At 32.3% G+C, this 15,088-nt stretch overlaps 1 protein-coding gene across 1 annotated transcript; it reads left to right on the top strand.

Moving 5' to 3' along the window:
- Window positions 1–7,383: 7,383 nt before the first annotated feature.
- Window positions 7,384–14,751, top strand: LOC107850891 (GATA transcription factor 26). The gene is made up of 8 exons (XM_016695697.2): window positions 7,384–7,985; window positions 10,989–11,354; window positions 11,626–12,055; window positions 12,148–12,220; window positions 12,703–12,806; window positions 12,921–13,107; window positions 13,224–13,344; window positions 14,166–14,751. The coding sequence occupies exons 1-8, from the start codon at window positions 7,946–7,948 to the stop codon at window positions 14,474–14,476; spliced, it is 1,632 nt and encodes a 543-aa protein (XP_016551183.1). The 5' UTR covers window positions 7,384–7,945; the 3' UTR covers window positions 14,477–14,751.
- Window positions 14,752–15,088: the final 337 nt, after the last annotated feature.

The following is a 15,088-nucleotide window of genomic DNA, read 5'->3' as shown; positions in this document are numbered from 1 at the left end:
TAGTGTATGTATCTTCTTTACATACACATCATGAGAATTAAATGACTCTTCATGACTTTAATTAACAAAAATATCCATTTGATTTTAGAATTTTTATTTAAGAAAATATTTATAAAGTCTTTATATAGTACCCTTGTGGAACATTTTCTTATTGCAGGTAACCTGATCTTAGGGTATATTTTGTATGCTTTATTTACTACTTTGTTTGGTTGGTCTATGATATCTACTGAGTATAAGTGCACCGTACTCATTCCTACTGCGCCTTTCAGTACAGGTCCTAGCTCTAGTGCGCCTCAGCTTGATTGACTCGAGCGATTGTTGGAGCTTCCAAGGTAGCGGTTGGACATTCATGCGTCCGAAGTTCAACTCTATCTTTCTACAGTAGTTGTGTCTTTATTAGTATTTGGATACAATATTATTCCTTTGTGGTTATTTTTTTGATGTATTTGACTCTTGGAATTAGTAGTTCTTACACTATTGACACCTGATTTTGGGCATGATTGGTATTTTGGATAAGTTCTTCCACATTATTATGATTACTTATATGGTTTGGTTTCGTTCTAGAAGCCTTATCTTGAGATATTTCTATTTTTTCCTCTTTTCATATCAGTTTGGGTGATAGGCTTACTTGTCAAGGTGTGTCGCGACAAGTGTCATCATGACCCTCATTTTTGAATTGTGACATACTACGCACAACCATCACCATCAACCAACGATGACACCTATAGTCGGAATCCACAACGGCAATTTTAATATTTAGATTCAGACATCTTAAATTAAATGTAATATTAAAATTTAAAGGTCTCAATATTAGTAAAAGAAAATGAGGTTGGGTGCTCAATTTTGAAAAAAACAAAATGAATGAGACAAACTAGTGTAGCATATCTATCAATGTTTAAATGAAAGTGAGACTTTAACAAAATTACTTATATTATTATTATTATTTTTTAGTAATATATAAGAGGAAGTTTGCGTGTGAAGCAGGGAGCAGGTCGATATGCTTGATTCAGCTGTTTTGATCGTGTTTTTTCTGTATAACCCCTAATTAATTAGTATAAGTTATTTACGCATTAGAAAATTAATAGTATTTAATATAAATAAGTAAAATAAACATTTCTGACATGTCTGCTTCAATTGCTTCAACCGTAATTTTACCATATCACCCCTAATTAATTATTATAAATCATCTAAGTATTAAAAAATTAATAATATTTAATAAAAAAGAAAAAAATGATATAAAATAATAAATTAATTTTTGATGTTTTAAATTACCTTGGCATCTTATATAAGGCTCACTCAGGTTAATTTCACAAGTAATTTTTTATAGTTATTATATTATATCACTTTTAATACATGTTTGCTTTGCGGCTCCAATCGTGATTTTACTATATCATCCCTAATTACTTATTATGGTTATTTAAGCATTTTAAAAATTATATTATTAGTATCCTATATAAAAAGTCACAATAAGCAGCTGAAGCAAGCTGCTCATGTTCGACATGCTTGCCTCAGTTGTTTCAATCGTGATTTTACTAGATTAGCCCTAAGTAATTATTATAAGTCATTTACATTAAAAAATTAATAATATTTAATTAAAAAACTAACATAGATATTTATGACCTAACTGTTTCAACTATTTCAATCGTAATTTTATTAAATTATCCATATTTAATTATTATAAGTAATTTAAGTATTAAAAATTAATAATATTTAATAAAAAAGGTAAAATAGACGTAAAATGATAAATTATTTTTTGATGTTTTAAATTAACATGACGTCTTATATGGAGCGACTTAAAAAAAAATTCACAAGTATTTTTTACAATAATTGTACTATGTCACTTTTAATTAACAGAACAGAAAAAAATTTATAAATCACAATAATTAAGAACTTAAATTATTTAAAACATATAATTGACTATCAATGTCACAAAAGTTTGAACAACTTAAAATATCGCTATGCAAATTTCATCAATCTAAATATAATATTATATGTCTAACTTAGAATTTATCAACCAAACAAATAAAACTTTTAATTAAATGATAGAATTCTATATAACGTAAAAATTTTAAGGATCAACATTGGGCCGTGCGCAACACGGCTTAAGCCGGCTAGTAGTTATATATAAGAGGGAGTTTGGGTGCTGAAGCAGGCAGCAGGTCGACATGTCTGCTTCAGCTGTCAACTTCAGCTGTTTCAACCGTGTTTTTTCTGTATTATCCCTAATTAATTATTATAAGCCATTTACATATTAATAAATTAACAATATTTAATGAAAAAATTAAAATAGATATTTATGACACGACTGTTTTAACTATACTTCAATCGTAATTTTATTAAATTATTCATATTTAATTATTATAAATTATTTAAGTAATAAAAAATTAATAATATTTAATAAAAAAGGTAAAATAAACATAAAATAATAAATTAATTTTTGATGTTTTAAATTAACATAACGTCTTATATAGAGCCACAAAAAAAAATTCACAACCACTTTTTATAATAATTTTACTATGTCACTTCTAATTAGTAGAATGGAAAAAAATATCATAAATTACAATAATTAAGAATTTAAATTATTTAAAATATATAATTGACTATCAATATAACAAAAGTTTGAACAACTTAACTATCGTTATGCAAATTTCATCAATCTAAATATAATATTATGTGTCTAACTTAGAATTTATCAACCAAACAAATAAAACTTTTAATTAAATTATAAAATTATACATAACATAAAAATTTTAAAGATCAACATTGGGCCGTGCGTAACACAGCCGACCAGTAGAAATGATAAAAGAGAAAACCAATAATGCCACCCATATGACTTCATTCATTGGATTATATTTAAGTTAAAATGAATCTTGGATCATGTAATAGAATAATATTCATTTTTTCTTGGAAATAACACACAATTACGTATGTTTAAAAGTTAAAACTAATTTAGGATTATAGTTATAAAGTTTCAAGTAAATCTACTTGATCTTTTTTTTTAAATATATCTGTTTTAAATTAATTATTTATTTTCGTAAATCAAGAATGTTTTATTACTTTTTTTCCTTATTACCCTTAATATTAAATAATTAAAGAAAATAGTAATAGGTAGATTTGAAGCTTAAAGACATTATTAAGAGGATTAATTTTGTAAAATATTTTTTTAATTGGTGTACGAGTCAAAAAAGGTCAAGTAAAATAAAATAATATAAAGGGAGTACAAATAAGTTAGGATCGATTATGGATTCTCACTGATCATGATTTTCTATTTAGGATTTATTTTAGTCAATATTATTTAAAATAAAAAGGGTTATAATCACTTAAAATCCTTCAATTATTGGTAAAATTTACTTCTAGTCATTGTCAAATCTTATTAAAGCACATTTAACTTTTAATTACTTGAAATTGCACTTTTAATGCTTTTGTTTATTAATATATGCAAATTTTAATTTTTTTAAAAATCATTTTATCATTTTACAGACAACATGTTCATGTTAAGGATTAAAAATTCATATTTTAATTATTTAAAAAATGAATAATTAAGTCATATATCATAAGAATCAAAATAAAAATATACCAATAATTGAAGGTTCAAAAGTTCTATTATCCAAAATAAAAATAAAGAGTACTAGAAGTTCTTTGTATTTTCTGCCACCATAAAGATCTCCAATATAATCAAAAAATTACTAACATGACTAAATCATATGTTGAATTAAATTGCATAATAATATTTTATCTTAAGTAATTTAATCTAAACAAATTCCCAATAAAAAGAAAAAGAAAGAATTGTAAGCATTTTGAGAAAACTTTTATAATTTATTAAATTATTATATGACACAAGAAATCTTTTGTAATTTTTTATTTTTTTTTTAAAATAAACACTTATGAATTAGGAAAAAACAAAAATTGGAATTTAACTTCTTGTTTTAATTTTCTTTGTATTTTTTTTATTTATTTGAAGTGGGGTGTCCTTAATCAATTGATGACTAGATTTATTTAAATCCCATATGATGTGTTTTAAGTGAAAATGACCAATACCATGACATGTAGGTGAATTTGGTGCCACGTGGCACTATATTAAAAATAATAAATTTAGGAATCGTTTGGTTATTGGAGTAGAATAAACTAAAATATCTTATAAAATTAGTTAATTCTACTATTTTAATACAAAATGATTCTCATGATTACTCATACTATATTTCAACCAAACAAACAACCCTTTTAAGGCATTAAGCATACAATTTAATAATAAAAAAAATTCTTTCTTTTTTTTATTTTTTTCCCATTACAAGATAAAATATTTTTTTAAAAAAATAATTTTAATTTTAGAATTATGATTCTCTTCAATTTAAATTTATCTTCAAAAATATTGTAACAATCAAGCTTAAATAATTGAAGAATGACAAATAGATTGGACATATAGAGTATCTCCCCATTTAAATTATCCATTTATATTACCATGTATTTTGTACTTTACACAAATACTTTGTGATTGTTGTAAATGCATTTTCTTAATTTCATATTTAATACTCTCATGTATATTAATTAATGCTTACATTATGAGCGTGAAATATGTGATATAATAATAAAGAAATGAATTTTGAAAGTAATACAACCTACTATATACATAATATTTTTGGACCTACCTACACTTATAATTTTCAGTGAAAAAATATTAATATATATATCTTAAATAAAGGTAATTTTATCACTGATCGAACACTAAATGCAAAAAGTATTTTTAGAGGAAGAAACCACTTAGTATAAAAACAAAATTAATCAACATCATGTCATCATAATGCCTAAAAATTGGAAGTGAATCTACTCTTTAAATTAATTAATTCTAATAGTTTTGATTTAATGTAAATTTAAGAAAAGTATTTAAGACAAATATAAGCTATACTCAAATTAAGATCATGGAAAGAGGAAAGGGTAAAATTGGAAAGAATGCACATGTTAGATTTGAAAGAAAAAAAAGTCTAAAGTCAACAAGAATATTTAATCACTAAAGTTAAAATAGTAATCTTTCAAACTCATGAAGTCCATATATTTTTTTTAAAAAATAATTTTCTATATGCATTCTTAACTAATTAGGACTTGGAATATTTCAAAGACATTTAGCAAAGAAGAAGCTAGAAATTATTATTCATTTTTAAAATTTCAAAATTCCACTTTTCAAAATTAGAGTTAAAATAATAATTAGAGTCAATTTGTTGAACAAAAAAATATTGAAAAAAAACTCTCTAAAATATCATTTCAACTTTTGATACCAAAGCTTATAACCAAACTTTGCGATGTGAATCTGAATTAGCTTATACGTCAGGTCCTATTACGCGTCAATCGAGACAATCAAATGGATTTTACACGACCTGAATTCAACCTAGTAAAGCAAGTGAATATCAAATAGTACATAAAAATGACACAATAAAAAAGAGAAAGAAAAGAAAATTATGTGCATTAAGTAGTTTCTTTTTTACTCTATGTTTGATATCTGTATTAAAATCGATTAAATCTGAATTGCTTCGAGAAATCTCACATTAGGGGGGGAAATATTCTCTTACAAAAATGATTGCGTATCTAGAAGGACTCAAGCCTAAGATCTCTGTTAATGAACCATACACGACCTGAATCGCGCCTAGTAAGGCAAGTGATATCAAATACATAACGACGACAAAATAAAAAAGAGAAGAAAATTGTGTACATTAAGTAAATTTTTTTCGATTTTCACCCGGTGTTCGACTCCCACATTAAAACTCGATTAAATTTGAATTCGCATCAGAAAGTTTGACATTAGTGGGCAAATCGCTTCTCAACGAAGACGACTCCGTACTCAGGATGACTTGTATCCGAGACCTCTGCTTAACAACATTAAGTAATTATATACTCCTATATTATATATTTTCCTTTGGATACACAACACCATCATATCCAGTAAAATCTCACTAATGAGATCTAAGCAATGCCTCGTGAGTTACGCTAAAGAAAAAAGCAAAGAAAGCTAAGACATTAAGTTCGACTTTACCTTTCTTAATAAAAACGACTTTGTATTCAAACCTCTGGTCAAGGACATTAAGTAATTTTATATATTCCTATATTATATATATATTCCTTTTGAGTTACACCAATAGAAAAACAAAGAAAGCTAAAATATTAAGTTCGACTTTACCCTTCTTAACAAAGATAACTTCGTACTCAGACCCCTGGTCAAGGACGTCAAGTAATTTTATATATTCCTATATTATATATATATTCCCTTTGAGTTACAACAAAAAACAAAAAAGCAAAGAAAGCTAAAACATTAAATTCGACTTTATCTTTCTTAATAAAGACGACTTCGTACTCAGACCCCTGGTCAAGGACGTCAAGTAATTTTATATACTCCTATATTATATATATTCCTTTTTGAGTTACACCAAAAAGCAAAAAAGCAAAGAAAGTTAGAACATTAAATTCGACTTTATCTTTCTTAATAAAGACGATTTCGTACTCAGACCCTGATCAAGGACATTAAGTAATTTTATATATTCCTATATTATATATATTTCTTTCTACAACAACAATAACAAACAACATTAAGTTCGATTTTACATTTCTTAACAAAGACGACTTCATATTCAGACGTCTGATAAGGACATTAAATAATTTTATATACTCCTATATTATTATATATATTCCTTTTGAGTTACACCAATAATAAAAAAAAAAAGCTAAAATATTAAATTAGATTTTACCTTTCTTAATAAAGACGACTTCATACTCAAACCTCCCATAAAGGATATTATGTAGTTTTATATATATTCCTTTTAAGTTACACCAATAAAAAGGGCAAAGAAAGCTAAAACATTAAATTCAACTTTATCTTTCTTAATAAAGACAATTTCGTACTTAGACCCCCGATCAAGGACATTAAGTAATTTTGTATATTCCTATATTATATATATTTCTTTTGAGTTACACCAAAAAAAAAGAAAGCTAAAATATTAAGGAGTAGTTTGGTTGGAAAACAAGTTATTTCGGAATTAGCTATCCCGAAATTAGTTATCCTACCCTCAAGGAGAGATAAAAAAATATTATAATTTCGAAATAATTAATACCGAAATAGGTTAACCCATGCATTTTATGTCAATCAAACATGAGATAAACTCCTTTTCTAAATTAATATCAGTATTCATAATCTTTTTCCCTCCTACCAAACGACCCATAAGTCTGATTTTACCTTTCTTAACAAAGACAACTTCGTACTCAGATTCCTGGTCAAGCACATTAAATAATTTTATATACTTCTATATTATATATTTTATTTTTGAGTTACACCAAAAAAAAAAAAAAAAAAAAAAAAAAAAATTTAAAAAATTTTATTTAAAAAAAAATTTTTTAAAATAAAAAAAAAAAAAAAAAAAAAAAAAAGCAAAGAAAGTTAAAACATTTACTTCAAATACAAATTTTATACAATAGGAACAAAGAAGTCATACAAGAAACAACTCCATCCTTTCCTTTGTTTTTCCAACCATTTATTAGATTCCTCCAATAACTCTTTCATTTGCTCACTATAAAAAATTTAAATTTTTTTAAAAATTGTAAAAAAATTATTTGCAGCTGAAAAAAATGTAGAAAAAAAACCCATTTCAATTTCTTGATAAATTTGTTCATATTAATATATATATTTTTTTGCTGTTTTTAGTGGAGTTTTGTGGGACTTTAATATATAAACTCCTTTGTGTTTTCTTGAGTTTTTACCTTTTAGTGTTTTCTGCAGAAGTTTGTTTTGGGTTTTTTTGCAGAAAAAAAAAATATTCAAGAAACTATATAATTGTTGCTATTAAAAGAGTGAATAAAATAATTAAAAACTTGTAAAGATTATATTTTTATACTATATTTTTTTACCTTTTTAAATTTAATTGTTGTTTGTAATTTTTTTTTAAGAAAAAAAAAAAAGATTGGATAGATGGGAAAGGAAGGACCTTGCTATCATTGTGGTGTTACAAGTGAGTTCTTGATTTTTCAATGTATTTTTTTGTTTTTTTTTGTGTTTTGTAAATTTTTTTTTTTTTTGGCTTAGATGAGTTGTTGAATAATGAAAGGATTAGTAGTACATTGAATAAATAAAGATTGATATGTACTGTAATTTATTCAGTTCATTTGGTTTTTGAGTTTTTTTTTGTTTGTACATATTGGAATTTGAGTTAGAATTCAGTTATGGAACTTGTTTACTTTTGATTTGTAGTCAACCATTGACTCTCTTGTAGTGAAGGGGGAGCATTGAAGTAACTGGTAAAGTTGCTGTCATGTGATCAGGAGGTCACGGTTTCAAGCCGTGTAAACAGTCCCTTGCAGAAATGTAAGTTGAGGCTGCGTACAATAGATCCTTGTGGTAACTGGTAAAGTTGCTGCCACGTGATCAGGAGTTCATAGTTTCAAGCCGTGGAAATAGTCCCTTGCAGAAATGCAAGGCGAGGCTGTGTACAATAGACCCTAGTGGTAATGGGTAAAGTTGCTGCCATGTGATTAGGAGGTCACGATTTCAAGCCGTGGAAACGGTCCCTTGCAGAAATGTAAGGTGAGGCTGCGTACAATAAACCCTTGTGGTAACTGGTAAAGTTGCTGCCACGTGATCAGGAGTTCACAGTTTCAAGCCGTGGAATAAGTCCTTTGCAGAAATGCAAGGTGAGGCTGTGTATGATAAACCCTTGTGGTCCGGCTATTCCTCGGACCCCTTGCATAGCGGGAGCTTTAGTGCACCGGATTGCGCTTTTTTTATTGACCTTCTTGTAGTGAAGGGGAGTGTCGAAGTAACTGGTAAAGTTGCTGTCGTGTGATCAGGAGGTCACGATTTCAAGCTGTGGAAACAGTCCATTGCAGAAATGTGAGGTGAGGCTGTATACAGTAGACCCTTGTGGTTCGGCCCTTCCCTGAACCCCTACATAGTGGGAGCATTAGTGCACCGGGTTGCGCTTTTTGTATTGACTGTCTTGTAGTTTATTTGCGTGCAGAATCTTGCTAAAACATCTAGTAGTTCGATTTGTCATTTTGATTGTTTTGAGTTCTTGATTTTCCTTTGTAAAACTATGTGATAAGGATCCTTCATTTGTGTTGATGTCAAATGGATTTGCTCGAACGCGTTAGACAAAATGTACTCAAACTTAGCAAAAAGTTGTGAGTACCAATGCCGGATGCTTATACACTTTCGTATCGGATACCTCTTAGTAGTTCATGTAATATATCTTCCTAATGTAGAAATGTACTTCATCAGGCGCTTATAGTTTAAGTTGCTATTGGTGCAAGGTGAAATCCCGCTCAATGTGGTGTTGATATGGTTCTTTAGGGAGCAAAGGCTGTACAAATTTGACAATTTGATAAATCTGTATTCATCTGTCTTGGCCTTTGTGAACAGAGTTACCTGGTGGTACCCGATGCCAGTGGGAGGTGATAGGTATCCCATGGAATTAGTTGAGATGCACGATAGTTGGTCCGGACACCACGGTTATAAAAAAAATCATGTTGCGTGATCTTCGAATATGAAAAGTTACTTCGTGGGACGAATGTTGCTTGATTACCCGTTCATGGTTCCGTTACAATCATATTATCACATAACTTGTGTATGATAGCACTTCCTTTATCTACGATTCACTAAGCAAAGACGCGATGTTTTATCTTGTATTTTCTGTATCCCATGAACCGAGATGCTTGATTCCAGGTCCTGCTTAGCTGGTCTCGACATTGTGATGGTTGGCTCATTTTGCCAAATTCTTAGGTTGCCTTTGAATTGGAAACTCTCTCCGATGATGATATTACTTAAAAGTCATCTTTTGGATATTGGAAATGTTTTCTTCCTTGATATTGACTTGTGTGGCAATTGTTTATGCCCACAAAGGTGATAAACTGGTTTGGACTGTAAAATGGCCGTGAGTTCAAGTAGGTTTCCTTGGTTTGCGGCTCTTCCTCTGACCCTGCGTGAACGTGTGATGCTTTGTGCATCAGGCTACCCTTTTATTGTTCTGAGGAGTATAAATCGTTAAGCTTGGCTTTTTTAAGTCATCCAATGCTTGACGTCCGATGGAAAATTCAACAGAGTTTGTTGCTCCTTTATTTATTCTATTCTTAAGCTGAGTTGTTGACTTTCTTTTGTTCGTCTAACTACTCCCTCGTCTTTCTTTTGACAATGATTAATGAGTTACTTTCGTTATCTGTGTATTCTATGAAAGAGTCTCTTGTTGATCTTTCGTTTACATTAGCTGCCAGTATTCTTTTACCTTTTGCAATTGAAAACTTGAGCAAGAAAGGTTGTCTATCATTTCGTTGATTTGAATACACAAGTGACCTTCATTGGCCAATTTTACTCGTTTCCATGTTTCCTGCAAGTTATATACTCTCTTTTATGGTGCTCCTTGCTCACATGAGATGTCATCCTGCTAGTTAGTTTTTTTCGTTTTTTACTTCGTAGGTGCCATACTGGTACTTGCGGATTTTACTCTGGTAGTTTCTTGTTATTCGATCTCTGATGCTATTTTCGTTTTCGTGTACTTTGATTGTCGTATTATTTTGTAGTAGCAGTTACTGTCCGTCTGTAAGAATGCTCTGGCATGCTTTCGTTAGTGTTTTGTCATGGCTTCTTCATTCCCGTTGCTTTGATATGCTTTTACTTGAGCCAAGGTTCTATCGGAAACAGCCTCTCTATCTCCCAAGGTAGGGGTAAGGTCTGTGTACTCTCTACCCTCCCTAGACTCCTTGTGGGATTCTAAGATGCGCGGACTCTTCACTTTCGATGCCCTACCGTGTCGGATTCTCCAAAAGTAAACTAGTTTTGACGAATCCGACACGCAACCGTTGACATTATTGAAGAGTCTGAGTAACAATAGGTTAGGTGGGATTATACTGGGTATGTTGTTGTTGTTCCATTGTTTCCAGATTTTCATTATTTTAGATATGGGTCATTCTTCCCGAGATCATTTACTTTGAATACAGTCTTAACCATCAAAATCATGCTGCAGATACTCCACTTTGGCGTAATGGACCTCCAGAAAAGCCCATACTGTGCAACGCATGTGGATCTCGGTGGAGAACAAAAGGGACTTTGGCAAACTATACTCCTCTGCATGCAAGGGCAGAACCTTGCGACTCCGAGGATCACAGGGTTTCTAGGTTCAAAAACGTTTCTATCAAGAACAAAGAGGCAAAGGTTCTGAAACGAAAGCAAAGTCATGATAATGCTGACGTTGGAACTCCTCCCGATTATAATCTAGGTTTCCGTAAGGTTTTAGATGAAGATATTAGCAATAGGTCAAGTTCTGGCTCTGCCATCTCAAACTCCGAGAGCTGTGCGCAGTTTGGTAGTGCTGAAGCAAGTGATTTGACCGGTAAACAAAAGCCAAAATCTGCAAACATGATCTAAATACTCCGTTTCTGTTTGTTTTGTATTACTCTCCTCGTGGTGGGGCCCTTCCCCGGACCTTGCGCATAGCGGGAGCTTTACTTTACTCTCCTTTTTTGGCAAATCTTGAGCTTGGTAGATTATTCCGTTCTTCGCATTTTCTTGTGTTTAATGTTTCTGTTTGGAGATTTTGTGGTTTTCGTCGCTTTTGATTTCACTAGCTGCATGTAATATTACCCGTTATTTTCGGTTTTCAGGCCCAGCGCAATCCAATATATGGGATACAACGGTGCCTTCAAGGAAGAGAACTTGTTTCAATCGTCCGAAGCCATCTTCAGTTGAAAAGCTCACCAAAGATCTATATACCATCTTACATGAACAACAAAGTTCGTACTTATCTGCATCCTCCGAAGAGGAGTTGCTTTTTGAGATTGACAAGCCTATGGTTTCTGTCGAGATAGGACACGGAAGTGTTCTAATTCGGCATCCTAGCTCAATAGGTAGAGAAGAAGAATCAGAAGCCAGCTCTCTATCCGTTGACAACAAGCACCGTTCTGTCAGTGACGCTTATTCACGATTGACTACCCCTCTTGTAAATATTAGTAAGGGTGTCAATTCACCAAATATGAGTACCGAGAGAACCAAGAAACCTACTGGTCCGGTAATGGAACAAGACCAGATTAAAAGGTGTGCTTGATTGTGTTCAGATAGAATACAACGTGTTAAATGTGTCGCATCTGCTAAAGTATCTTTCCGATTATTTTTTTTCAAAATTGCAGAAACAAGGATCACGTTGAAAAACTACAAATTCTTGGACATCATAATTCAGCCCTTCGTTATATAGACCTGAAGGTATTTTATCATCTCTTGTATTTCGTATGAAGAAATTTTGTGTTGCTTTCAATTTACAACCGCAGCATTTCTCAACAATGCCAACTTGTCCATGCGTCTGGAATATGACCCCGTGACAGCAACAACATACCCGATGTAATCCTACAAGTGGGGTCTAGGGAGGGTTGGATGTACGCAGACCTTACCCCTACTTTTATGGGGTAGAGAGGCTGTTTTCGATGGACCGTCGTCTCAAAAGGACGGAATACGACGCCGTATCCACAATATTTCCCTATGTTCTAGACCTTTTAGTTGAGTGTTGTTATAGACATAAAATGATCTTCATCTTTTGATTAGCAACTTTTGACCTGTGTGGATTTGCTTCCTTTTCGACAATACATGTCTTCAGCCATTTCCAAAATCGATTTTCACTAAGTTGTTCAGTTTTAGATGTTACTGGTATGAATCAAAAGTCGATAAGTTTATGTGAACACTTGGAGCAGGATGTACTTAATTATGAAGAATTCACTAGTCATTTGTCAAGCGATGAACAACAGCAACTACTGAAGTATTTACCACCCGTTGATTCTTTTGCGCCTCCAGATAGGTTTGTCCATCTTCTCTATATTTCACTTCGTCATATTTTGTCTATATAAACTCGAACAATAAAGTTTGATATAGGTACCAGCTTATTGTTTTCGTGTTCTTTCTCTTTCTGCAGTCTTAGAACCGTGTTCGAGAGTTCTCAATTTGAAGAGAACCTCTCTTCTTTCCAGAAACTTCTTGCGGAAGGTGTTTTCGATAACTCATTGCTGGGAGTGAATTTAGAAGACTGTAGAACCTTAAAGAGATTGATATTGTGCTATTTAGCAAAGTCGAAGTGGGTGCAACAATATAATTTACTCAAGGTTTGGTTACTAACGATTTGCTGCATAGATAATGCACACGTGACACACCATCCTTTACGTTACATCTGCTAAACGTAAAGTGCAACTTAATTGAAGTTAATTCTCTTCGTTGGTAGGACACAAAATGTAAGAACAATAGCAGCGGTTCTGAAGTTACCGGAGAGCCAAGTGTTATTGCCACATGCCATTCAGTGAATGTGAAGAAACCACGAGAAGGGCAACATCTGAAGTATTCAGGTCGGTTGTGTTCCTCTTTTACTTTCCCGCTATGAAATTCGACAATTACTTTGCATGGTAAAGAAAGCACACGAGAAGTTAGATAGGAACTTCGATTTGTTTTGAGCATTCAGTACTGAATTCTTTAACTTGTTCAATGTGGTGACATATCGTAAGATTTAGAAATTGGTCCTTGCGATGCGATGACATATTGTCGTCACAAATGAGAACCACGTAGCTTGACTTATGCCTTATTAACGTTTTTGCGTAAATTCGTTTAAAATGAGAGACGTTAGGAGTAAGGGATTGGTATAACAAAAATCTACCTATATTGCTGTCTTCTATTATTTCTTTTGTACAAGCCCCCTTCATACCAGCAAATATTCCTTAGCGGCGGATTGGCAAGTATTCACGAAAATCATGGCTCATTTGAATAGGTAAGCTGTAAGCATAAGCATCGTAACTTGTTTTGTAGGGAGATCAGTATCCTTCGACTTTCGACTGACATTAAATCTCACCCCTCTTCCCTGAAAATGTGATGATGGATAGGACATTGTAGTTTCTTGTAGCTAAGGTGCTCGGACTCTCCAAAAATGTCATTGGGTACATGTTGAATCCTTCAAAAATGCACTACTTTTGAAGGATCCGACACATACATACCCAATGAAATTTTTGAAGAGTCCGAGCAACATAGTCATTGTTCAAAGTCGTGTGAATATACAAGAATCTTCCTCCCTCACCCAAAACCACGAAAAAGAAAACAAAAGAACCCTTTGCTCCATTTCTATGTGCAATGTGTATTTTGATACGTCTGACATGATTTACGAGCTATTTTTCTTCAGGTGCAAAGGCGGCAATGAAGAGCCCGAAGAGGGTGGTGATGAAAAGCATCTATGAGCAGAAGGAACTAGCAGCCAGCGATGGCTCGTGCTTCAGTCCAAGAAGCTCATTCACCTTACCTTCCGAGAATAACTCCCTCATGCTGGATCCTTTCCATTCCGCAAACCAAAATTCCGATCAGGACTTGCTGCTCGACGTGCCGTCCAACAGCTGCTTCCCTCAGGCAGAACTACTCGTACCGACATCAAGTTTTACAACTCAAGCAAGTACCAGTAGTAGCTCAATGTACCCTCCACATTTCGTCCGTCCCTAACAATACCATCATACCAGTAGTGTTGCATATCCCATGCAAACATTATATATGGTATTCGTCGAACGGGTTCGGATGGTTGTCTTTTACCTTATCGCGGTTTTACCTATATTGAAACCGGAATTTTTTGGATTTAGCATATATGGATATGGTTGTTTTTACCCCTCCATTTGTATAGGTTTGATGAACACTGTATAATATAAGCTGAAAACGCCAGAGGTGGTAATGAATGGTTAGAAATGTTGTGTGCAGTAAAGCTTTTGGCTTAATTTTGGACACTTCTTTGTGTCTCATCTTTTACGGAATCGATCTTCTTTGACTGTACAAGAAAATGTGGAGCTCAGCCTATGGTTAGGAACATGACACATCAATCCTTTGTACCAAAGTAAGGTTGAATGTGGTTCTATTGATGGTGGATTTAGTCCTCTTAATTTTAGGGATGCCAATGGGGCGGGGCGGGTTGATCAAGTGTTTCAACACGTCTTGCACCGGCCCTACCTGGGATAAGGTTACACCTAACCTCACCTTGCATGAGGTCAAACTCGTCCTGTCTTGTCCCACTTTATTTTCATTCCTACCTTCGGAACAACCAGAACAGGGATGCCAATGGGGCGG

Source organism: Capsicum annuum, chromosome 1 (assembly GCF_002878395.1).
Source record: "Capsicum annuum cultivar UCD-10X-F1 chromosome 1, UCD10Xv1.1, whole genome shotgun sequence".
Lineage (NCBI taxonomy): Eukaryota > Viridiplantae > Streptophyta > Magnoliopsida > Solanales > Solanaceae > Capsicum > Capsicum annuum.
This window is presented reverse-complemented; position numbering and strand designations above follow the sequence as displayed.

Coding starts and splice junctions, on each gene's coding strand:
- LOC107850891 (XM_016695697.2), top strand. CDS start 7,946: ATGGGAAAGGAAGGACCTTGCTATCATTGTGGTGTTACAA. Junction 7,986..10,988: donor CTATCATTGTGGTGTTACAA/GTGAGTTCTTGA, acceptor ATCATGCTGCAG/ATACTCCACTTTGGCGTAAT. Junction 13,108..13,223: donor AACAATATAATTTACTCAAG/GTTTGGTTACTA, acceptor CTTCGTTGGTAG/GACACAAAATGTAAGAACAA.